The sequence below is a fragment of the Eptesicus fuscus genome, chromosome 1 (assembly GCF_027574615.1).
Source record: "Eptesicus fuscus isolate TK198812 chromosome 1, DD_ASM_mEF_20220401, whole genome shotgun sequence".
Lineage (NCBI taxonomy): Eukaryota > Metazoa > Chordata > Mammalia > Chiroptera > Vespertilionidae > Eptesicus > Eptesicus fuscus.
Window position 1 is genome coordinate 102,858,346 of NC_072473.1, and position 26,281 is coordinate 102,884,626.

Consider the following 26,281-nt stretch of genomic DNA (forward strand, 5'->3'; position numbering starts at 1 on the left):
TTGCTTCCTGATCAATATATGGAATGAATGAATTGGCAAGCACTGTTCTTGTCTTTTGTTTTTAGTTGTGCCTGATTTTGTGTTTTTTATTTTACAAGCGTGTGGTTCTTCGGCAAGGTTCTTAAATGAAAAGCTGCTACAACTGGGTGTTTTTAAGGGTGTTTGTCAGATTACCTATTATCTTAGTGCCTCTTTTTTTGGCTTCTCAACTGGCCTTTTTGGGGTTTAGCAACTAGTCATATAAATAAAGAGAAGGCATGCTTTTCATTTGTGAGTAATTGAGCTTTCTACCTGGGACAGCTTGATAGCCCTCCTATCAAATGTGAATCTAGCTAACAAGGAACATGCTGTAATGTGTGATCCAGCATTGGTGATTCAGGCTTTTCATTTATCATGCTCTGTAGTAAAAGAGTCCAAAGGGTCAGCAAGAGGAACATTATAAATCATATTTGTTCTTTTGTATTTCAGTAGTAAATCTGTGCAGAAATTCAAGAGCATCAGATACAAAGCTGGGTGGAACTCAGAGTACTGACTTTGGAGAAAGTTGACACTATTTCTTTTTTGTAGCTCCTCAGTGATAACCTGTATCTTCTGTTTCCTCTCATGTGTTATCTCCTCTCTCTTCAGTCTGTTTCCGACCCATGACTTTATTATTTCTAAAAATAATACCAACTTCTCTCTTAGTTATTTCATCCTTTTTCATTGGTATGGAAATGTTATTTTGTTGGCTCAGTTGTGGAAGACATTTTACAGTAGAAACATCAGTATGTTTTTTCTTATATGTATGGATATTACTCGCCGTTGGATCTTACAGAATGTAAGGGGTCTTAGAAAGCATTTGTTGTATCACCCTCACTTCTAAAATGGGGTAATGAGAAGCATCTATCAGACCCTCAAACCTCAGAGGGAAGGTAGGGGAGGGTGGGGGTAAAGGGGAGAGTTCAACCAAAGGACTTATATGCATGCATATAAGCCTAACCAATGGACACAGACACCAGGGGAGTGAGGGCATGATTGGGGGGCAATGGGGGGATAAGGACACATATGTAATACCTTAATCAATAAAGAAAAAAAATAAAATGGGGTAATGAGGTGAGGGGTAGGGAGTGACTTGCTCAGGATCACAGAGCAGCTCTCTGACCCAGCCAGTCCTAGGCTCAGGGCCTACCACTCCCAGTCCTTGGCCTTTTATTTTATGCCAGATACCTCTCTTATTATATAAGTGGATTAACATAATTTAGAGTAAATGAACATCTTTCTGTACCTATGCAGGAACCTGAATGGTGTGGGAGGAATGAAGTTGCAGATATTAGTACTTCTAGATCTGCCATCTGAAATAAAATTCATGAATTTATCTTTTACTGATAAAAGCAGGGAGGGATTTGAATTTCATTATGTAGGAATACTTTTTTAAAATATATTTTTTGATTTTTTTTTATAGAGAGGAAGGGAGAGGGAGAGAGCGTTAGAAACATCGATGAGAGAGAAAAATCGATCAGCTGCCTCCTGCACACCCCCTACTGGGGATGTGACCGCAACCAAGGTACATGCCCTTGACCGGAATCGAACCTGGGACCCTTGAGTCTGCAGGCCGACGCTCTAGCCACTGAGCCAAATCAGTTAGGGCTGTAGGAATATTTTAATGCCTAATGCTCTTATTTATTTGTTTATTTATTTAATAAACATCTTGTTTTTTATCTTTTAAAAATTATGTTTTCATTGATTTCAGAGAGAGGAAGGGAGAGTTAGAAACATCAACCATTGATCGGCTGTCTCCTGCACACACCTACTGGGGATTGAGCCTGCAACCAGGCATGTACCCTGACTGGGAATCAAACCGTGACTCCTGGTTGATGCTCAACCACTGAGCCACATCAGCCAGGCCTAATGCTCTTATTTAAATGGCAGAAAACATTTGTGGCATTGCCACTTTTACAGGCCTTGAAGGGCAGAGAGAGTTCTAGTCTTCTTTGCATTATTCCTATTCTTACCCTTCTTCTATGTCTCCATGTCTAAAAATGTCATTGTGGGACACATATTTGTGGCTGACAGAAGCACATTCTTTTATCTGAGGAAACATGTAACACTGAAAAAATAACTGTATTGGGCAGTTTGGATATAAAGACATAAAAATGTGGAATTGTACTCCTTGGCTTGGGACATACCAGGAGCCTCATTTTAAAAACATTACAAGACATTTTTAGGAATTGATTTTTAAGCAGATTTTTAATGGCATAGATTTTATGAAAATATTTTTTTTAATTAATTGCTTTATGTTTCAATTGGGGGAGGATGATGGGTGGGTCATTTTGTAACAGTTACCCTATTCAAGTGTCTAGTGTGGACCCATTGAGAACTTGTTTTTGTCATGCCCTTGAGCAGGGTTGACCCTGATAAGCCACATCCATAGTGTATGGTTTGAGGAGCACTAAGAAGAGTAATGTGTCATCTGCCTGACACCACCAGAGAGTAGGTCTTTGAATGCCTTTTATATCAGAGACAAGTGGAAAATATGGCTTCTGTAAGAGATGTGAAACCACAGGCATTAAAACCAATAATCCAAAATAGCCTAGTTTGATGACCTGTTTTATTTTAAAAAGTTATTCTTGCTCATGGACCAGAGGCAGGTAGTGGACTTTGGTTTTTGGCTCCTATAGAGTTCACTAGAATTGAACATCAGACATCAGCACTTAAGATCAGGGACAACTAAAACATTGAACAATGAGTGCAAGGATATTGTTCTACTGTAATGATCAAAGGTGAGTTAATATGATAATGTTTATAAAAGACCTATTATTATGTCAGGTATTTTGCATTTAGTTGGCACAGCACCCTCTGAGGTAGATGCTATTATGCCCAGTTTACAAGTGAGGAAACAGGCTCAGAGAGGCTAAGTAACTTGCACTTGTTTGTTCAGCCAGTAAATGCAACAAATTGAGATTTGAATTCAGGTCTGTCTGACTCGAAAGCCACATGTTTCACCGTACTTACTCTCTAACTCTTTTCCTGACTTATAAAATGGGATAATAATAATAATACCTTCCTTTCAGGTTATTTTAAGGATTTAATAAGATAAGAGATCTGAGAAGTGATTTGTAATTTCTAATAAAGTTTTGTGGCATAAAAGGCATTATCATAAGTAGAAGATAGTCTGCTAGTGTCTCTGTGACTATCTATCCTAGTGCCTCCATGGCTATCTACCTTTAAATATGCAGGTGTCCCAAATATGTATACACACTTTGAATAATTATTAATTCCAATGGGTTAAATCTGAAAATAAAGAAACATCAATTGAGCTCTCAAAAATCTATGCGTATACAGTTTTTAGGGACATCTTATATATCCAGAGTTTGGACCTTTGCTCCTGGCTTTCTGGTGAATGAGAGTAGTTTATATCCTGGGCACAGATTCTGAGAACTAGGACACTGGTCCTACTTACTCAGTGATGTTTTCAACAGTGAGATTTCCCTTCCATGTAGCTGAAGAGTAAAAAAGGGAAGACCAGCAGCGTGTCTGTGGACACAGATCTGTGGGACCCCTGGAATTCTTTTTAGCACAATGTGCAACCACGGGTATGGTTCTAGCTGTACTTTAACATATATGTCATTTCTCTTTCTTATTTGTCATAGATTCTGAGCTGCATCTCTGTGTAAAGGACATCAGTCATTTCTTAATGCAAGACATTGCATTTTTGTCCGGTAAGCAGACTTTTACATATATTTAGATGAGGTAAATGTATGAATCTATTAGCAAAGTTAGTTTGGTCCTTATTAGTGTGTGTGTGTGTGTGTGTGTGTGTGTGTGTGAGTGAGAGAGAGAGAGAGAGAGAGAGAGAGAGAGAGAGAGAGGGAGAAAGAGAGAGACACTTTTAATAAACACTTATACATGTGTAAATAGTTGCTAAAAAATAGACATTTAGAGAATAATTGCAGGTTTTTCAATACATTAGATATGTGATTAAAACCAATCTTACCACCTTTGTGTATTGACTTTCAGCTAAGTCTTTAGAAGTGCATGATAGGTGAAAGTAGAATATATCTACTTTCATAGCAACAAAAATATATTTTTTTTTTTATGAGTTCATTATATATTTTTTTTTTAAATATTTTTATTGAGGTATTATATGTGTACATATCTTACTATTACCCCCCACCCCCCACCCACACATGCCCCCCCCCCCCCAGAGTTTTGCGTCCATTGTTTATGCTTATATGTATGCATACAAGTCCTTCGTTTGATTTCATAACTCCCCCACCTTTCCCAAACTTTCCCCCTGTACTTTGAAAGTCTGTTTGATGCTTTACTGTCTCTGTATCTATCTTTTTGTTCACCACTTTATAATGTTCTTTACTATCCCTAAATGAGTGAGATCATGTGGTATTTTTCTTTCATTGACTGGCTTATTTCACTTAGCATAATGTTCTCCAATTCCATCCAGGTTGCTGCAAATGATGAGAATTCCTTCTTTTTTATGGCAGCATAGTATTCCATTGTGTAGATGTACCACAGTTTTCCGATCCAGTCATCTGCTGATGGGCACCTAGGCTGTTTCCAAATCTTAGCTATTGTAAATTGTGCTGCTATGAACATAGTGGTGCATATATCCTTTCTGATTGGTGTTTCTAGTTTCTTCGGATATATTCCCAGGAGTGGGATTACTGGGTCAAATGGGAGTTCCATTTTCATTTTTTTGAGGAAACTCCATACTGTTCTCCACAGTGGCTGCACCAGTCTGCATTCCCACCAGCAGTGCACGAGGGTTCCTTTTTCTCCGCATCCTCGCCAACACTTGTTGTTTGTTGATTTGTTGATGATAGCCATTCTGACAGGTGTGAGATGGTACCTCATTGTTGTTTTGATTTGCATCTCTCGGATAATAAGTGACTTTGAACATGTTTTCATGTGTCTCTTGGCCTTCCTTCTGTCTTCTTTTGAAAATATTCTGTTTAGGTCTGTTGCCCATTTTTTTATTGGATCATTTATCTTCCTCTTATTAAGTTGCATAAGCTGCCTGTAGATGTTGGAGATTAAACCTTTATCAGTGATAGCATTTGCAAATATGTTTTCCCATGCGGTGGGCTTTCTTGTTGTTTTGTTGATGGTTTCTTTTGCTGTAAAAAAGCTTTTTATTTTGATGTAGTCCCATTTGTTAATTTTCTCTTTAGCTTCCATTGCCCTAGGGGCAGTGTCAGTGAAGAAGTTCTTTTGGCATATGTCTGAGATTTTGTTGCCTGTGGAGTCCTCTAGTATTTTTATGGTTTCCCGTCTTATGTTTAAGTCCTGTATCCATTTTGAGTTTATTTTTGTGTATGGTGTAAGTTGGTGATCTAGTTTCATTTTTTTGCATGTATCTGTCCAGTTTACCCAACACCATTTATTGAAGAGACTGTCTTGACTCCATTGTATGTTCATGCCTCCTTTGTCAAATATTAATTGAGCATAGTGGTTTGGGTCGATATCTGGGTTCTCTATTCTGTTCCATTGATCAATATGTCTGTTCTTGTGCCAGTACCAGGCTGTTTTGAGAACAGTGGCTTTGTAATACAGCTTGAAATCTGGTATTGAGATCCCACCTACTTTATTCTTCTTTCTGAGGATTGCTGAGGCTAGTCGGGGTCTTTTTTTATTCCAGATGAATTTTTGGAGAGTTCTTTCTAGGTCTGTGAAATATGCTGTTGGTATTTTGATGGGGAGTGCATTGAATCTGTAGATTGCTTTGGGTAGTATGGACATTTTAATGATGTTGATTCTACCAATCCAGGAACATGGTATATTCTTCCATCTGTTTACGTCTTCCTCTATCTCTTTTTTCAGTGTCCTGTAGTTTTCTGCGTATAGGTCTTTTACCTCCTTAGTTAAGTTTATTCCTAGGTATCTTAATTTTTTTGGTGCGATGGTAAATGGGATTGCTTTTTTAGTCTCTCTTTCTGTAAGTTCATTATTGGTGTATAGAAAAGCCATAGATTTCCTGGCGTTAATTTTATATCCCGCTACATTGCCGAATTCATTTATTAAGTCTATTAGTTTTTTGATGGAATCTTTTGGGTTTTTTATGTACAATATCATGTCATCTGCAAATAAGGACAGCTTCACTTCTTCTTTTCCAATTTGGATGCCTCTTATTTCTTCTTCTTGCCTAATTGCGATAGCTAATACTTCCAGTACTATGTCAAACAGGAGTGGTGAGAGTGGGCATCCCTGTCTTGTTCCTGTTCTTAGGGGAAATGGTTTTAGTTTTTGCCCATTGAGTATGATGTTTGCTGTGGGTTTATCATAAATAGCTTTTATTATGTTGAGGTACGAGCCTTCTATTCCCACCTTGTTGAGAGTTTTTATCAAGAAAGGGTGTTGGATTTTGTCAAATGCTTTTTCTGCATCTATTGATATGACTATGTGATTTTTATCTCTCAATTTGTTTATGTGATGTATCACGTTTATTGATTTGCGGATATTGTACCATCCTTGCATTCCTGGAATAAATCCTACTTGGTCATGGTGTATGATCTTTCTGATGTATTGCTGGAGCCGATTTGCTAGAATTTTGTTGAGGATTTTGGCATCAATGTTCATGAGGGATATTGGCCTGTAATTCTCTTTCATTGAGTTGTCTTTATCTGGTTTTGGTATTAGGGTGATGCTGGCTTCATAGAAGGAGCCTGGAAGTGTTCCTTCCTCTTGAATTTTTTGGAATAGTCTGAGGAGGATAGGTTTTAGTTCTTCCTTGAAAGTTTGATAAAACTCTCCTGTGAAGCCATCTGGCCCCGGGCTTTTGTTTGCTGGAAGCTTTTTGATGACTGCTTCAATTTCTTCCATAGTTACTGGCATGTTGAGCTGTTTAGAATCTTCCTGATTAAGTTTTGGAAGGTTGTATTTTTCTAGGAATATGTCGATTTCCTCTAGGTTGTCCAGTTTGTTGGAATAGAGTTGTTCGTAGTATTTTGTAACAATCCTTTGTATCTCAGCGGGATCTGTTGTTATTTCACCTCTTTCATTTCTGATTTTGTTTATTTGGGTCCTCTCTCTTTGCTTCTTGGTGAGCCTGGCTAGAGGTCCATCAATCTTGTTTATCCTTTCAAAGAACCAGCTCTTGGTTTTGTTGATCTTTTGTATTGTTTCTTTGGTCTCTATGTCGTTTATCTCCGCTCTGATCTTTATTATTTCTTTCCTTCTGCTTACACTAGGCTTATCTTGTTGCTCTCTCTCTAACTCTTTGAGTTGTTGGGTTAGGTAATTTATTACCATTGTTTCTTGTTTTTTGAAGTAGGCTTGTAGAGCTATGAACTTCCCTCTCAGGACTGCTTTCATTGTGTCCCATAGATTTTGGATTGTTGTGTTTTCATTGTCGTTTGTTGCCATGATGTTTTTTATTTCTTCCTTGATGTCTTTGGTAACCCAGTCATGGTTTAATAACATGCTGTTTAGTCTCCAAGTATTTGATTTCTTTGGGTTGTTTTTATTGTAGTTGATTTCCAGTTTTATGCCACTGTGATCTGAGAAGATACTTGATATGATTTCTATCTTCTTGAATTTGTAGAGACTTTGCCTGTGACCTAACATATGGTCTATCTTTGAAAATGACCCATGTGCACTTGAGAAGAATGTATATTCTGTGGCTTTGGGGTGAAATGTTCTGAAGATGTCGATTAATTCCATCTGTTCTAGTGAGTCATTTAGGTTTGATGTTTCTTTGCTGATTTTTTGTTTAGAGGATTTGTCCAATGGTGATAGTGGGGTATTGAAGTCTCCTACTATGATTGTATTACTGTCAATCTCTCCTTTGATATCTTCCAGGAGTTTTTTAATGTATCTTGGTGCTCCTGTATTGGGTGCATATATGTTTACCAGAGTTATTTCTTCTTGTTGGATTTCTCCCTTTAGTATTATGAAGTGGCCTTCATTATCTCTTGTTATGTCCTTCACTTTGAGATCTAATTTGTCAGATATAAGTATTGCAACCCCAGCTTTTTTTTCATTTCCATTTGCCTGGAAAACCTTTTTCCATCCCTTTACTCTCAGTCTGTATGCATCCTTTTTTTTGAGGTGGGTTTCCTGTAGACAGCAGATATCTGGGTTTTGTTTTCTTATCCAGTCTGTTACCCTGTGTCTTTTGATTGGGGCATTCAATCCATTTACATTTAAAGTTATTATTGATAGGTACTTATTTGACACCATTTTTATTCTATACCCCTGTGTACCTTCTTTGCTTCCTATTTCTTTCTTTTTTTTTTTACAGCAGACCCTTTAGCATTTCTTTCATTGCTGGTTTGGTGGTGATAAACTCCCTTAGTCCTTTTTTGTCTGTGAAGCTCCTGATTTCACCTTCAATTTTGATTGATAGCCTTGCTGGGTACAATATTCTTGGATTTAGACCCTTCCTTTGCATGACTTGGTATATTTCATTCCATTCCCTTCTGGCCTGATGAGTTTCTGTTGAGAAATCAGTTGCTAGTCTGATGGGGGTTCCTTTGTATGTAACTGTCTGTCTCTCTCTGGCCGCTTGTAAGATTCTTACTTTGTCGTTGGTGTTTGCCAACTTAACTATAATGTGCCTTGGCGTCGGTCTTTTGGGGTTCATTTTGCTTGGAACTCTGTGAGCTTCTTGGATTTGTATGGGTTTTTTCTTCCCTATATCAGGGAAGTTTTCTGTTATTATTTCTTCAAACAGGTTTTCTATTCCTTGCTCAGTTTCCTTTCCTTCTGGCACCCCTATTATCCTGATGTTGTTTTGTTTTGTATTGTCCCGAAGTTCCCTTACGCTCTCCTCAATCTTTCTAATTTTTGTTTCTAGAAGCTGTTGTAATTGGGTATTTTTTTCCATCTTGTCTTCTAGCTCACTTATGCGGTCCTCTGCTTCATCTAGTCTACTCTTGATGCTTTCTATTGAGTTCTTTACAGCAGCGATGTCATTTTTCATTTCTTCTTGGTTCTTCTTCATTTCTTCTTGGTTCTTACTCATATTGTCGAATTTGTCTTCCATCCTTTTCAGCCACCCTATGACCATTTCTCTGAATTCTTTCTCTGATAGGTTGTTTGCCTCTAAATCGTTTACTTCCTTTTCTGGTGATGCCTGTTTCTCTTTCCTGTGGGGGCTGTTTCTTTGTCTCCCCATGGTCTCTCTTCTCTGGATGTCTGGTTATATAGATTTCTCTCTCTGGCGTTGATTTAAAGGTATAAAATACAACACAACCAGGCACAACAGACAAGGCACTGAACAGAATTGTATTCACGATATTAATAACCTCCAATAAAGGTAACCACCAGAGAAAGACAAATTAGGGAATAGGAGTGGAAGAGGGAGAGTAAAAAGAAAGAACAACAACAACAAAAAAAACAAAACAAAACAAAAAAAACAACGAGTGTGAATCTGAACTTGGGAAAAGAGCAGAAAGAAAGAAAAGAAAAAGAAATAACAGAAAAGAAAAATAAAAGAAAAAAAGTAAGAGAGACAAGAATGATACTAAGAGAGAAAAGGGGAACAAACTATATATATGGGGAGTAAACTCCACTAGAACAACCACTATTCCCAGCAAATTCCAGCAACACGAGCCTGGAGATTAATACAAACTGCAACAGCAGATAATATCAAGTGAGGCAAGGGAAAACAAAAGTAAAAAACAAACAAAAACAAAGCAAACAAAAGAACCAACCAAACCAACAAAAAGAATAATCAAAACTATCTCATAAAAAAGCATAAAAATTCAATCTAATCAACATTCAAGCAAACAACAACAAAAGGCCCGAGAGAAAAATAATTTTTTTAAGGTAGCGTAGAGAGAGGTTTGTATGGATTTGGAGCAGGGAGTTGGGAATTAGATATATAAGTAGGGTGAAGTTTTAGCAGGGAGTAAACTGAAAAAGTAGGGAAAATCTAAAGCCAGAAAGGGTTAAGATAAACTGGGGACCAAAATGGGAAAGGTTAGGAGGAGAGTGATGGCATAATGTTAGCTTTGAGATAGGGTAAAGCGATTGTAAGGGAAAGATGCAAATCGAATGTAGGACACTAATCCAAAAAAAAAAAAAGAAAGAGAAAATCAAATGACATTAAAAAAAAAAAAAAAGTAAAATAATAGTAATAATAGTGTTGATTGAAAATAAAAATGTAATAATTAAAAAGGTGAAAATCGAGTGAGGAAAAAGAAAAAAAAATTAGTTTCTTAAGTAAAAGATGCAAAAAATGAAAATAAAAAAATATGAGAATAAAAAATTTTAAAAATTGAAAAAAGAATTGAAAATTAAAAAATAGGAAGACTAAAATGTGCAGTAGCGGCTGTCATTCACTTCCTCTATTATTCTGTTTGGTACGCCTTTTTCCCAGTCTGGGCGGTATTTCAGTTCAGCTTCATTCCAGGTCTCCTCAGTGTTGGAAGCCAGTCCTGCTTTTTAAGCCAGCCGTGTCTTAATTTCTCGTATTTATTTTTAATTACACCAGAGACAATTAGCGTTTCAGCCCCTGGGTGGCAGTGTTTCTGAATTGACTTCCGGGCCTCTCTAGCTCTTTTTTCTTTTTTTTTTTTTTTTCCCCTCTATGGCACTCACTACCGGTTTGTGGAGGTATGCGCCTCAGAGCTGCCTCTCTGATGGTCACACGCAGCTCTGGTCCCCAGGTTCCGAAAAAACACCTTCCCCCTGCAGTCTTTCAGGGTTTCCACCTGGGTTTTTCTATGTGTTGGGCTTAGCAATCAGAGTCGGAAAGAGCCCAGGTGTGCGGACCGTGGGTCTGTGCCCCAGACTAAGGAGCCTGCACTCCTTTGAAAATTCTTAGTCTGACCCTCCTCGTCAGATTAAAATGAGTTGCTTTCAAGAGGTCACTTCTGTTAGCAGCTCAGAAGACCCCCCTCCTCATTCACGGATCAGGGCAGTTCCAACTGCCGCCGATTTTTCTAGGCACAGACCTTCCGGCTCCTGCCGGTCCTGCGGTCCTGCGGCTGCCGCGCTTCCCTCACCCAGCGCTTCCCTCACCCACCGCGGGGATTAGAAACCGCCCCTCATTTCAGGCGAAATCTGACCTTTCCGTGGTGCAGTGAAGAGTTTCTTTGAATCCGGATGTTTGCGCTGATAGGGGACCGGTGGTCTGGTGCTCCCAGCAGTTCAGTGTTTGCAGTTGTCGCGGAAAGTCAGGTTTCCAAGAAAATCCTCCTTTCCTTGCAAGATGGCGAGGCGCCCGGCGAGCCCGCAGCTCCAGGAGGGGACCCAGCCCCTGTGGGTGCTGCGCGGTCGGAGGAACACTGCCCAGCACTCCCCCGCCTTCTCCTGGAGTTTAGCTGTCCCTTGGCTTGCCCTCATACACTCCCTCTGCGAGCCTCTGCTGCTCCGACTCTCCGCCCCAGGAACAGACTCCAAACCCGACTCTATTCCGTCGCCATTTTCTCCATTGGTCTCCAACAAAAATATTTTTATGATTGGGGGTCACTGCAACATGAGGAACTGTATTAAAGGGTCGTGGCATTTGAAAGGTTGAGAACCACTGTCCTAGGTGGATGCTGGCTGGGTTAGAGAGGGGCAACTAAGGGGGCATATTTGAGATTTTTTCCTTTACTGTACTCTGATTACATAAATGTTTATTACTAACTAGAAGCCCAGCATGTGAAATCACATGAGACCCAGACCTGGCATGCTGCGGGATCCAGAGTTAAGTCCCGCCTGTGCCACAGGACACAGCATCCACTCCCTCCTGGTGACTTTGGTTATTACAGCGTTATGACCACTGGGTCTTTGGTCATTATGGCATTATGAAAACTGGGTTTTTATTATACAGACTAGAGGCCCAGTGTGAACGAGGGGTGGGTGTCCTTCAGCCCAGCCTGCACCCTCTCCAATCTGGGACCCCTCGATGGATGTCTGACGGCCCGTTTAGGCCTGATCCCACCAGGCCTAAATGGGCATTTGATCATCCCTCTCACAATACAGGACTGCTGGCTCCCAACTGCTCACCTGCCTGCCTGCCTGATTGCCCCTAACTGCTTCTGCCTGCCAGCCTGATCACCCCCTAACCACTCCCCTGCCAGCCCGATTGCCCTGCATTGCCCACCCCTGCTGGCCTAGTCACCCCTAACTGCCCTCCTTTGTCAACCTGGTAACCCATAACTGCCCTCCCCTGCAGGCCTGGTCACTCCTAACTGTCCTCCCCTGCAGGCCTGGTTTCCTCCAACTGCCCTCCCCTAAAGGCCTTGTTGCCCCCAACTGCCCTCCCCTGCAGGCCTGGTCACTTCCAACTGCCCTCCCCTGTAGCCCTGGTTGCCCCTAACTGCTCTCCCCTGCTGGCCTGGTCATCTCCAACTGCTCTCCCCTGCAGGCCTGGTTCCCCCCAACTGCCCTCCCCTGCAGGCCTGGTCTTCCCAACTGCCCTACCCTGCAGGCCAGATCGCCCCCAACTGCCCTCCCTCACAGGTTTGGTCCCTTCCAACTGCCCTCTCCCGATGGCCTGTTCCCCTCCAACTACCCTCCCCTGCAGACCTGGTCCCCCCCAACTGCCCTCCCCTGCAGTCCTGGTCGCCCCCAACTGCTTTCCCCTGTAGGCATAGTCCCCCCAACTGCCCTCCCCTGCTGGCCTGATCACCCCAACTGCCCTTCCCTGCAGGCCATCTTGTGGTGGCCATCTTGTGTCCACATGGGTTGTGGCCATCTTGTGTGTTGGAGTGATGGTCAATTTGCATATTACCTCTTTTTTTTTTTTTTTTTTTTAAATATATTTTATTGATTTTTTACAGAGAGGAAGAGAGAGGAATAGAGAGTTAGAAACATCGATGAGAGAGAAACATCAATCAGCTGCCTCTTGCACACCCCCTACTGGGGATGTGCCCGCAACCAAGGTACATGCCCTTGACCAGAATCGAACCTGGGACCCTTGAGTCCGCAGGCCGACGCTCTATCCACTGAGCCAAACCGGTTTCGGCAACATATTACCTCTTTATTATATAAGAGGATTCTGTCAAATCACTCATTTAATCAAATAGCAGGTACTAAGTTGTTTTATTTACGGATTTCATTTACACATGATAAAAGAAGTTTACTTTTCTAAAATATGTATCTGTGGTTGTATATGTATATGCATTTGTATATAATTAAAAATAATTTTATATTCTTTATTGTTTAAAATATTACATAAGTCGCCCTTTTTACCCAGTGAATGCTCCCCGGCCACCAGCACATGCCCCCACTCCCCTATTGTCTGTGTCCATTGATTATGCTCATATAAATGAATACAAGTCATTTGGTTGATCTTTTACCCCCTCACTCCCCTCATAGATCGGACAGTCTGTTTGATGCTTCTAAAACTCTGGTTCTATTTTTTTATTGTTTTTTTCTTTATTGATTAAGGTATTACATATGTGTCCTTATTCACCCATTGCTCTGCACCCCCAACTCTTGCCCTCACCCCCCTGGTGTCTGTGTCTATTGGTGAGGCTTATATGCATGCATACAAGTCCTTTGGTTGATCTCTCCCCCTTACCCCCAAACTCCCCTCTGAGGTTTGAGCATCTGATCGATGCTTCTTTGTCTCTAGATCTGTTTTTGTTCATCAGTTTATGTTCATTATATTCCACAAATGAGTGAGATCATGTGATATTTATCTTTCTCTGACTAACTTATTTCATTTAGCATAATTCTCTCCAGTTGCATCCATGCTGTTGCAAATGGTAAGAATTTCTTCTTTTTTACCGCAGCATAGTATTCCATTGTGTAGATGTACCATAGATTTCTAATCCACACATCTGCTGATGGGAACTTAGGGTGTTTCCAAATCTTAGCTATTGTACATTGTGCTGCTATGAACATAGGAGTGCATATATCCTTTCTGATTGGTGTTTCTGATTTCTTGAGATATAGTCTGAGAAGTGGGATTACTGGGTCAAATGGAGGTTCCATTTTAATTTTTTGAGGAAATGCCATACTGTGGCTGCACCAGTCTGCATTCCCAACAGCAGTGCAAAAGGGTTCCTTTTTGTCTGTATCCTCACCAGCACTTCGTTTGTTGATTTGTTGATGGTAGCCATTTTGACAGGTGTGAGATGGTACTTCATTGTTGTTTGATTTGCATCTCTTGGATGATTAGTGACTTTGAGCATGTTTTCATATGTCTCTTGGCCTTCCTTATGTCCTCTTTTGAAAAGTATCTATTTAGATCCATTGCCCATTTTTTGATTGGGTTGTTTTTCTTCCTTTTGTTAAGTTGTATGAGTTCCCAGTAAATGTTGGAGATTAAACCCTTATTGGAGATAACATTGGCAAATATGTTCTCCCATGCAGTGGGCTTTCTTGTCGTTTTGTGAATGGTTTCTTTGGTTGTGCATCCTTTTGCACTCGGATGTCGAGTGTGACTCGACACGTTTAGCATTAGAATAAAGGAATCGAGAAAAAAAGCAAGCGAGTGCAAAGGGTTAAATTTTATGTAGTCCCATTTGTTTATTTTCTCTTTAGTTTCCATTGCACTAGGAGCTGTATCAGTGAAGATATTGCTTCAGCATATGTCTGAGATTTCGCTGCCTGTGGATTCCTCCAATATTTTTGTTTTCCCATCTTACATTTAAGTCCTTTATCCATTTTGAGTTTATTTTTTGTGTATGATGTAAGTTGGTGGTCTAGTTTCCTTTTTTCCATGTATCTGTCCAATTTTCCCAAAACCATTCATTGAAGAGACTGTCTTGACTCCATTGTATGCTTTTGCCTCCTTTGTCAAATATTAATTGAGCATAGTGGTTTGGGTCAATTTCTGGGTTCTCTATTCTATTCCATTGGTCTATATGTCTGTTCTTGTGCTAGTGCCAGGCTGTTTTGAGAACAGTGGCTTTGTAATACAGCTTGAAATCTGGTATTGAGATCCCTCCTACATTGCTTTTCTTTCTCAGGATTGCTGCAGCTACTGGAGGTCTTTTTTTATTCCAGATGAATTTTTTCGAGAATTTGTTCTAGGTCTGTGAACTATGCTATTGGTATTTTAATGGGGATTGCATTGAATTTACACTGAGTGGCCAGATTATTATGATCTCTGAATGCATAATAATCTGGCCACTCAGTATATATATATATATATATATATATATATATATATATATATATATTAGAGGCCTGTTGCATGAATTTGTTCATGGGTGGGGTCCGGCCGGCTTGGCCAGGGCGAGGGGACATGGGCTATTGGCCAGCCTGCCTGCTGGTTGAACTCCTGGTCAAGGGGACAATTTGCTTATTAGCCTTTTATTATATAGGATATACACTGAGTGGCCAGATTATTATGCGTTCAGAGATCATAATTTGGCCACTCAGTGTATAGATTGTTTTGGGTAGTATGGACATTTTAATGATGTTGATTCTGCCAATCCATGAACACGGTATGTTCTTCCATCTGTATATGTCTTTCTCTATCTCTTTTTTCAGTATCTTGTAGTTTTCCAAGTACAGGTCTTTTACCTCCTTAGTTAAGTTTATTCCTAGGTATCTTAATTTTTTTGGTGCAATGGTAAATGGTATTGTTTTTTAAATCTCTCTTTCTGTAAGTTCACTATGGGTGTAGAAAAATGCCATAGATTTCTTGGCACTAATTTTGTATCCTGTTACATTGCTAAATTCATTTATTAAGTCATAGTTTTTTGATGGAGTATTTAGGGTTTTCCATGTACAGTATCATGTCATCTGTGAATAAGGACAGTTTTACTTCTTTTCCTATTTGGATGCCTTTTATTTCTTCTTCTTGTCTGATCACTGTGGCTAGCAATTCCAGTACTATGTTGAACAGGAGTGGTGAAAGTGGGCATCCCTGTCTTGTTCCTGTTCTTAGGGGAAATGGTTTTAGTTTTTGCCCATTGAGTATGATGTTGGCTGTAGGTTTGTCATATAAGGCTTTTATTATGTTGAAGGATGATCCCTCTATTCCCACTTTGCTGAGTGTTTTCATCAGAAAAGCATGTTGGATTTTGTCAAATGCTTTTTCTGCATCAATTGATTATATGATTTTTATCTGTCAATTTGTTTATGTGATGTATCATGTTTATTGATTTGCAGATATTGTACCATCTTTGCATTCCTGGAATAAATCCCACTTGGTCTTGGTGTATGATCTTTCTAATGAAGTGCTCTATCTAATTTGCTAGAATTTTGTTGAGGATTTTAGTATCTATGTACATCACGGATATTGGCCTGTAATTCTCTTTCTTTGTAGTGTCTTTATCTGGTTTTGAGATTAGGGTGATGCTGGCTTGATAGAAAGAGCTTGGAAGTGTGCCTTCCTCATGAATTTTTTGGAATTGTCTGAGAAGGATAGATTTTAGTTCTTTGAATGTTTGGTAAAACTCACCTGTAAAGCCATCTAAACCATGGCTTTTGTTTGCTGGAAATTATTTGATTAAAGTTTCAATTTCATCAGTAGTTATTGGACTATTCAGGTTTTTCATTCTTCCTGACTGAGTTTTGGAAGCTTGTGTTTTTCTAGGAGTATGTCCATTTCATCAAGGTCGACCAGTTTGTTGGAATAGAGTTGTTCGTAGTACTTTTTTACAATCTTTTGTATGTCTGTTGGTTGGTTGTTACTTCACCTCTTTCATTTCTGATTTTGTTTATTTGGGTCCTCTCTCTTTGCTTCTTGGTGAAAGAACTAGCTCTTGGTTTCATTGATTTTGGAATTTTTTTTGGTCTCTAAATCATTTATTTCTGTTCTGATCTTTATTATCTTCTTTCTTCTGCTCACTCTGGCCTTTTCTTGTTGCTCTTTCTAATTCTTTAAGTTGTAGGGTTAGATAATTTATTACCATTGTCTTGTTTTTTGAGGTAGGTCTGTAGAGCTACGAACTTCCTTCTCAGGACTGCTTTCACTGTGTCCCACAGATTTTGGATTGTTGTGTTTTCATTGTCTTTCGTTTTCAGGACATTTTTAATTTCTTCTTTTATGTCTTTTGTAACCCAATCATTGTTTAATAGCATGCTATTCAGCTTACAAGTGTTTGATTTTTTAAATTGTTTTTATTGTATTTGATTTCTAATATTATGCCATTGTGGCCTTAGAAGATGCTTGATATGATTTCAATCTTCTTGAATTTGGAGAGCCTTTGCTCGTGACCCAGTATGTGGTCTATCTTTGAAAATATCCCATGTGCACTTGTGATGAATGTGTATTCCGTAGCTATGGGGTGGTATTTTCTGAAGATGTCAATTAAGTCCATTTGATCTAGTGAGTCATTTAGGATTGCTGTTTTTTCCCTGATTTTTATCCTGAGGATTTATCCAGTTATTATCGTTGGGGTGTTATAGTCCCCTACTATGATTGTATTATTGTCAATTAGGTTTTAGGTTGCAAGAGGGACACGCCATTCATATGCAGAAGCCACTGCGCACAGCTTGGGTGGGGTTATAAATTGTGTGGGGTGGGGATCTCAGGAAATCACCAGGGTGGATCAAACAGCAATGGCTGCCAGTCCGCCCTGCTCTGGAGAGGTCCCTGGGTCTCTGTGTCCTGCGGTTCAATGCAGGAACAATGATCACTGCGAGCACCTCTGAGAGAAAGCCGCCCTCGCGTTCCTGCCCGATGTCAGACAGTCCAGTTTCTCCCTGCATGAGTCAGGGTCCCCAGAGTCTCACCCGGAACTGGAGTTCAGAGCAATTGGGAGCTTGTATCTCCCTCCTGATTGAAAACAACAACAGTGCACCTAGTTGCCATCCCATTTCGTTCATGCCTCTGTACCTCCGCACTTCCACACCTCCGCACCTCCTACCAGTCTCAATGCGTTTTTTTCTTTCCTTCTATTTGTAGAACTTCCACTCAACCAGGTTTCCTGTGGTCCTGGATGATATTTGTTTTGTATTTTAATTGGAGTTTTGATGTGGTTGTGGGATGCAGCAAGTACAGGTGTTTACCTATGCTACCATTTTGGTTGTCCCATAGTGTTTTTTATTGGAGATATATTACTCTATTTCCTTTTGATTCTTATATAAGTTGTTGATTTTCTCATGCATCCAATTTATGAACTGTATGTCCCTTATTCTAAATTCTTTTTCTGACAAATTGTGTGCCTTTGTTTCATTTAGTTCCTTTTCTGGTGATTCTTCCTTTTCTTTCCTTTGGGGGTTGTTTCTTTGTCTCCCCATTTTTGCTCTCACTGAAGGATTTTGGCGTCAAGTTGCACTGGGGCGGTGACTTCAGAGGCAGGCTTGGCAGCAGATCACATGGTCACGAGTCCCAGGGTCGATTTGTTGAGCTTGGTGGTGATTTGCATGGTAGTGCCACCTGGAGTTGCTGCATGAGACACCAGTGTTGCTGCATAGGGCTTGGTTGCTCACACTCGGTTGCGGCCCCCGGGGTTGCTACATTGGGCTTGGTGTCAGCTAGTGCAGTTGTGGCATCTGGGCTGCTGCATAAGGCTTGGCTGTTCGTGCATGGTCATGGAGCCTGGAGTTGCTATGTAAGGCTTGGCTGTTTGTACACAGTGGTGGTGCCTGGGGCTAAAGCGTCTGGCTGGCAGCGGGGGGAGCATGCTCTGGAACTCACAAGAGCCCATGGCCAGGGAGTCTGGCATTTCAGTGTTTGTGAGTCTGCAGCCAAGGCAGCAGGTCCCTGGCTGGAGTGGCTGTAGGGTCCCAGGTAGTGTCTGAGGGCTCCCTGGGTGGAGATGAGGCTGGGCTCCCAGTCACAGCAGCTCTCCCCTTCAAGATAGCATGGCCTCTGCGACAGAGCTAGCAGAGCTAGCCACCCCAGGAGAGATTGTAGCAGTGGCAGAGGCTGCCTGGCTAGGGGAGCCTGCTCCACTAATCCCCAAAAGTCCTGTGGAATCTAACTGTCCCTTACACATGCACACACACACACACACACACACACACACACACACACACAGACCCCACATGTCCATGCATTCCCCTTTTGCTCCCTCCCTCACTCACACTCTCTCCCTCACTGCCGTCCTTCCAGCTGCCGTCTTCTCCATACTCCCTTAAAAATGTTTGATAAAATACACATAGTTTATCATTTTAATCAATTTTAAGTATACACTTCAGTGGCATTAATTACATTCTCATTGTTGTGCAACCGTCATCACCATTGGTCTCCAGAACTCTTCATATTGCAAAATTGAAACTCTGTATTCATTAAAAAAAATAACTTCCCATTTCTTCCTTTCCCAGCCCCTGGCAACCTTCATTCTACTTTCTATGTCTATGAATTTGACTACTCTAGGTACCTCATATAAGTGGAATCATACAGTATTTATCCTCCTGTGACTGGCTTATTTGACAGCATAATGTCTTCCAGGTCCTTCCATGTTGTAGAATATTGCAAGACTTCCTTTCTATTTAAGGTGGAATAAGTTATTCCATATTATGTATATACTACATTTTGTTCATTCATCTGTTGATTGATACTTGGATTGCTTCTGCCTTCTGGCTACTGTGAATAATGCTTCTCAACAGCATTACATATTTTTAGAGATATAAGCACCCCTTTCCTTTTGACTTGGTCAGATATCTAAGGAAAGTTTTGCTTAAAGACAAACTAATTGCTTTCAGGTGTTAGAGTAATTTGACTATACTATTAAATAGTATATATTATATAAAACATAAAAATTTACAAGATATATGCATTGTTTGTATGAAAATGAATGCGTATTTAGTGTTGAGAATACATGAAACAAACATTTCTTTTAAGTAGTTTAATTTTTTCTCCTAAAATGATACCTACATTCTCAAGTTTACTAAACAAGCATTTACTTTATAGATGATCTTAATTGGGCACTTCAATGTAGCCTCTGCTTTAATGATTATAATTAGTGGTAATTGTGAATTAGTGGTGACTTAATGTATTTTTATGCTTTATTTAATTAATTACTTTTTATTTTTTAAGTATATTTTTTATTTATTTCAGAGAGGAAGGAAGAGGGAAAGAGAGACAGAAACATCAGTGATGAGAAAAAATAATTGATCAGCTGCCTCCTGCAATGCCCCTACTGGGGATGGAGCCCGCAACCTGAGCATGTGCCCTGACCAGGAATCGAACCTGGAACCTTTCAGTCTGCAGGCCGATGCTCTATCCACTGAGCCAAACCGGCTAGGGCTATGCTTTATTTTATAAGTGGTATAAACGTGTGACATACTATCACTGTTGAGTTTGGGGGATTTTACTGAAGCTCACCAGTGTTTTCCAAACTGTGTTCCAAATAGAATTGCCATGAGGGCTTATTCCTCACCCAGACCCCTCTCTACAAGTCCTTCCTTATCTGCTTTTTGTATTTGTTTTCGAAAGGTTTCTGCATATGTTTTCTTTTAAAGAAAGAGTTTCCAATGGGGAAAATATTAAAATTTCCCAATTTAGAATTAAAATATCTCTTGCGTTCTTTAGTTACAAACTTACTACCTAGTACAGCACTTGTAGGTGCACAGGGATAATAACAGTTTATAGATTAGTAGATGATACTAGTAATTTACCCTTATAAGAACCTTGCATTCTTTTCTTTGGTTTGTCTAAATGCTAATTCATTCTGTCTTTAACTAGAGTGCTTACCAACTTACTTGGCAAGTCTGTGTTATATTGTATACAAGATATAGGTTATGTTAAAGTATTATATATTATTTATATTACTAGTTCTACACTGTAACCTACCTATAGGGGCTCTTTGTTTAGTGATACACTAAATCTCTTGGTTCAGAGTTGTACCATTTCTCCTTTGAGTTCCTTTAAGACTCTTGCTTATATGCCATAATTCTCCATGATAAATCTTCCTTAAAAATTCTGCACCTTAAGTCTATTATATAGTGAAGATTTATCATCATTTGAATTAGTAATTTGGATTATTTTGATTCAAAAGATAATTTGGGAATGGGAATTCTCACTCATATTTCTCTTGGTAAAGATTAAGGCAAAGAATTAATTTTATCACTTTCCAAATGCATTGGAGAATGTGTGATTTGTTGGTTGAAGTGTTCTATAAATGTAAGGTCATATTAGTTGAGACTATTGTTCAGGTGTACTGTATCCTTGCAAATTTCCTGTATACTTGTTCTATAAATAATTAAGAGAGGTTGTGGCATTTCTGACTAAAATTGTAGATTTGTTTATTTCTCCTAGTTCTATCAGTTTTTGTTTCATGTGTTTTAACGCTCTGTAATTCAGGTACATAATCATTTAGGATCGTTGTTATCTCCTTTTGATGTATTTATTGGCGTTTGATAATCAGATGATCTTTTTAATATTTGGTAATATTCTTGATTCCGAAATCTACTTTTTTGAAAACTAGCTTCCATTGAGTAATTTTAACATGGCATATCTTTTTCTATCCATTTGCTTTTAATGCATGTGTGCCTTTGTATTTAAAATGTGTTTCTTTTAGGCAGTACTGCATATATTTGGGTCTTAATTTTTTGTCCAATTTGACAACCACTAACTTTTTAAAAATATATATATTTTATTGATTTTTTACAGAAAGGAAAGGAGAGGGATAGAGAGTTAGAAACATCGATGAGAGAGAAAGATCGATTCAGCTGCCTCTTGCACACTCCCTACTGGGGATGTGCCTGCAACCAAGGTACATGCCCTTGACCGGAATCGAACCTGGGACCCTTCAGTCCGCAGGCTGATGCTCTATTCACTGAGCCAAACCAGTTAGGTGACAACCACTAACTTTTAATTGGGGTGTTAAGATCATGTACATTTAAAGTGATTAGTCATATAGCTGGGTTTACATATACTATTGTACTATTTGTCCCATTATTTTTTTTCCTTCCATTTCTACTTTCTTTTGGGTTGAATATTTATAATTCCACTCTCTCTCCTTTGCCATTGTCATATTTTATTGTACATTGAATTTTTATATCCTTATATCTTTAGTCACTTAAATTCAGCCAAGTAAGAATTACAACTAAACCTCTTTAAAATTTTCTATTAGCAAGCTAAACTCTAAGGCCACCCTACAACTTTCCTCCTAAAATTTTTTTCAGTCACCACTTAGCACTAAATGTTTATTAAGCTAGTATTCTGTGCACATGTGCTAGGCTGGGTTTAGAGTGCAACCTTAAGGATGTGTAAGGTTTATCCCTGCACATAGGTGGCTTTCATTCTCAATATTCCTCATGCTCCAGGCTGCAGAGAGGGTCATGGAATAGGGTGTGCATTTGAATTTTAACCCACAGAGAATTTATTGTCAGTCTCTCTTTGCATTGGTAGGATTTCTATACCATTGTTGCTATTATTGCTTATGTTGTGTCTTCACAAATCTATTAGAATATCACTTATTTCCTCTATTCTTTCATGCCCATCATGACTCTAGGAGGTGGTTGATTATATAAAGGTTTCCACTTGCTGTTAAACCGCCAATTATCCATTTTAAATTAAGTCTTAGTATTGCTAAAGAAACAGTTATTTCCCAATATCCTTGGTTGTCCAATTTAAGGTATCAACTATATTTTTGATTGTACATTCCATGATATTTTCTTCTAACTATATTCACTTACTTTGTTCTCCACCCCCATATCCATTTAAGATCTACTTTGTCACTTTTTTCTAGTAAACTTAGGAGCATGGTGACATTTTGGTTTATGTAGAGGTATCACCCTTATAAAAGTTACATTGGCCAAAAACTCTCTCCTAACTGCTCCTCTCATATTTAAAAATGATCTTTCTTGCATTATTGTCACACAAATTATTAATTTGCTTGATTTTTAAATACTATTTTAGGTGGCCGGGGAAAGGACAATGCTTGGATCATTACATTTCCAGAAAATTGTAATTTCAGATGCATACCAGAAGAAGTGATAACAAAAGTACTGACATATTTGACATCTATTGCAAGGTATGGGATTTCCTAACAGTTTTCAATTTGTTTTATATTACATAACCATATGAATATAATAACAGGTCAATGGCTTTTAAGTATGACTATTATTATTATTGTAAATGATCATAAGAATCACCTTCAGAGTAGATAAGAAATAGAAGGGGAAGCATTCAGCTAACTAAATAGCTATAAAAATTATATGGGGGATTTCTTAATACAAAATTGGGGGTCTAGAAATATTTGTCCCCATGAAGAACTTAAGTTGAAATTTACAATAGTATATAAAGCTTTAATTTGTACAAAAGGAAATCTTACTAGTCAAGAGTGAGGGCAGCTATTCTTCAGTTCTTCCAAGGGTAAAATAAGAAGACTAAATGTTAAATAGACTCAAAAGTGATATCCTATATAGTAAAGAGGTAATATGCAAATTGACCCTCACACCCTTACACAAGATGGCCACCCCCATGTGGTCAAAGATGGCCACCACAAGATGGCCAGCAGGGGAGGGCAGTTGTGGGTGATCAGGCCAGCAGGGGAGGGCAGTTAGGGGCAACCAAGACAGCAGGGGAGGGCAGTTTGGAGGGACCAGGGCTACAGGGGAGGGCAGTTGGGGATGACCAGGCCGGCAGGGGAGGGCAGTTGGGGGCAACTGGGCCGGCAGGGGAGGGCGGTTGCTGGTTACCGGGCCTGCAGGGAGGGCAGTTGGGGGCAATCGGGCCAGCAGGCGAGGGCAGTTGGGGATGATCAGGCCGGCAGGGGAGTGGTTAGGGGGTGATCAGGCTGGCAGGCAGAAGTGGTTAGGGGTAATCAGGCAGGCAGGCAGGTGAGTAATTGGAGAGGGAACAGGCTGAGGGACAAACACCCCCCCCCCCGCCCAGTGCACAAATTTTGTGCACCGGGCCTCTAGTTGTAATATATTAGGAGGAACTTATTGATATTGGAGAACATTTGAGACTTGAACACTTTAAGAGAGAATCTTTCAAAAGCTCCCTTAAAGATCTTATTTAGGTTGAAGATAAATTTGTTAAAGGAAACATTTTACAGTTGCTTATCCTGAAGACTAAGGGGGCACAAATCTAGGAAGGTAAAATTGTGAAGAGTCTCCTGGACAAATATCAAATTCTAAAAAACTAAATTTACAGAACACCCCTTGAAGCTTGAAAATGGTCATTTTAGGGCAAATATAAATTCTAGCTTTTGAAAAGCTTTTGGCTTGGAGGAGGCTTAGGTGTAACTTTCTTTGGTTGTCTCTATTCTGGGTTCATCCAATACCTGCTGCCTCCACCATGCTGTCGAAGTTCAACCCTAATGAAATCAAAGTTATATACCTTAGCTGCTACAGTGAGGAAGTTGGTGCCACATCTGCCTTGGTCCCCAAGATCAACCTCCTGTGTCTGACTCCAAAAAAATGTTGGTATTTACATGGCTAGAGCAATTGTTGATTGGAAGAGTCTGGAGATTACTGAAACTGACCATGCAGAACAAACTGACCATGCAGATTAGTGAAACTGATCATGCAGAACAAACAGGCCCATATTAAGGTAGTACCTTCTGCCTCTGCCCTGATCATCAAAGCCCTCAAAGAACTTCCAAGAGGCAGAAAGAAGGGAGAAAAACTGCATTAAGCAGAGTGGAAATATTATTTTTGATGAGATTATTAACATTTTCTGACAGATGTGGTACTGATGTTTAACTATATAACTCTCTGAAACCATTATGGAGATCCTGGGGACTGCCCAGTTTGTGGGCTGCAATGTTGATGGCTGCAACCCTCATGACATCATAGATGACATCAACAGTGGTGGAGTGGAATGCCCTGCTAGTTAAGAACTACAAAGGAAAATGTTTCAATTAAAGATCATTTAACAATAAAAAAAGTTGTTATCCACTAAACTGCATTCCCTAAAATGGTAGACAAAAGATTAAAACATATTTAATAGTATTTTTCTGAATGAATGAATAAATGAATGATTGTTGGCTTATGGTGGATTACCATGGAAAGTTAAATCTGATGTCATGAAAGAGAGCTGTCTATAAGGTTTACCCATACCCATGATTGCAGTATTCCAAATCCATTTTAGTAACCTATCTGCATTACACTGTCAGTTGTCTATTTTAAACATTGACATTAATGCTGAAAAAGATATTTTAAATAGTGAGTCATGGAATAAATTGGTTTTCCAAGGTAGCACTTTGTGATAGCTTCCAAATCCAAAACTGTCTTTAATTAAGACATCAAATTAAATGAAATAATCAGAAGTAAGGATGTATCTAGCAAATTTGGATTATTACTAATAAGTACATATTATTTTCTCTTATTTTGCAGGAAAAATGGATCTGACTCTCGGTTTACCATTATTCTTGATCGAAGATTGGATACATGGTCTTCTATCAAAATCTCTCTCCAAAAAATCTCTGTAAGTACAAATGCATTTTTAGTAACTTATTTTTGTTTTACATTATATGTTCTGTTTGTGGGGATATAGAATATTTTGGTACTGATGGAGATGAATAATTACTGATGGAGACAATAAAATAGATGTGATGGTGAGGTGGGAAAGTAGGAAGAAGAGATGGTACAGGAGATTGAGCTAAACAACTCCACCCAAAATAAAACCTAATGGGAAAGAATGAGTAGTTAATGGTTCCTGTTATGAGTGGAAGAGACTCGTGGTTCCTTATGACTTTCAGAGCAAGGAAAGTTTTTATGGGAACTTTTAAAACTGGAAATAGCTGTGTTGTATATTCATTGTAATATGGAAAAGTATAAAGAAGAAAGTTTAAAACAGTAGTTAATAATCCAACCATCCAAAAATAAGCACTTTTTTAACAAGTGTATCTTTCCAGGTTCCCCCCACACCTCACACCTGGGATAGAGTTAGGAAGTGAGTCACATATAAAATGACATATATCACTTTTTGGGATCTAGTCCCCAGCTTTCTAAGATCCAGATAAAACAGTTTCCCTAAAGGAAACATTGTGAGAGACGCAATCCTGCCCACAGGGAAGATGATCTTTTACATTGTTAGGCTCACCTGGATATAACGGCATTGTTTGAAACTTCTCTTTCATAAAAGAGGAGGGAGATGAAGAAGCTGTAGACTCCTTCTGAGCTGGCAATAGTAGGGCTGTCTGTGGAAGTACCATGTCATCAACTTTCAATCAGACCAGAGTAGCTGGGAATCAATATATTTTTTCTTTGGGAGTCTAACATCATCAACCATCTGAAATTCTTATTTGTCTCCTGACTGACACAGGAGGCCACACCCAGCAGAGAAAGTTGATTTGTCAATGCAAGACAAAAATCTAGGTTGTTAGGCTTCTGAGCCTGGGTTCTTTTTACTATACTAAGTTGCTAACAAGTGTAAAAAATCCAGTTGATACTTGAACAACACACGGCTTTGAACTATGTGCGTTCACTTACATACGTATTTTTTTTTCAATGAATACCATAAATGTACTTTCTTTTCCTTTCTCTTAATAAATTTTTCTTTTCTCTATCTTACTTTATTTTAAGAATATAGTATATAACATATATA

The 26,281-nt window shown here is 39.2% G+C and overlaps 1 protein-coding gene across 1 annotated transcript in view; it reads left to right on the forward strand.

The window, feature by feature from the left end:
• Positions 1–26,281, forward strand: part of MCF2 (MCF.2 cell line derived transforming sequence) — a 137,615-nt gene that overhangs the window by 25,796 nt on the left and 85,538 nt on the right. The window contains 3 exon segments of the mRNA XM_054719734.1: positions 3,630–3,698; positions 22,643–22,757; positions 25,069–25,159. Coding sequence (XP_054575709.1) covers positions 3,630–3,698; positions 22,643–22,757; positions 25,069–25,159 — 275 coding nt within the window.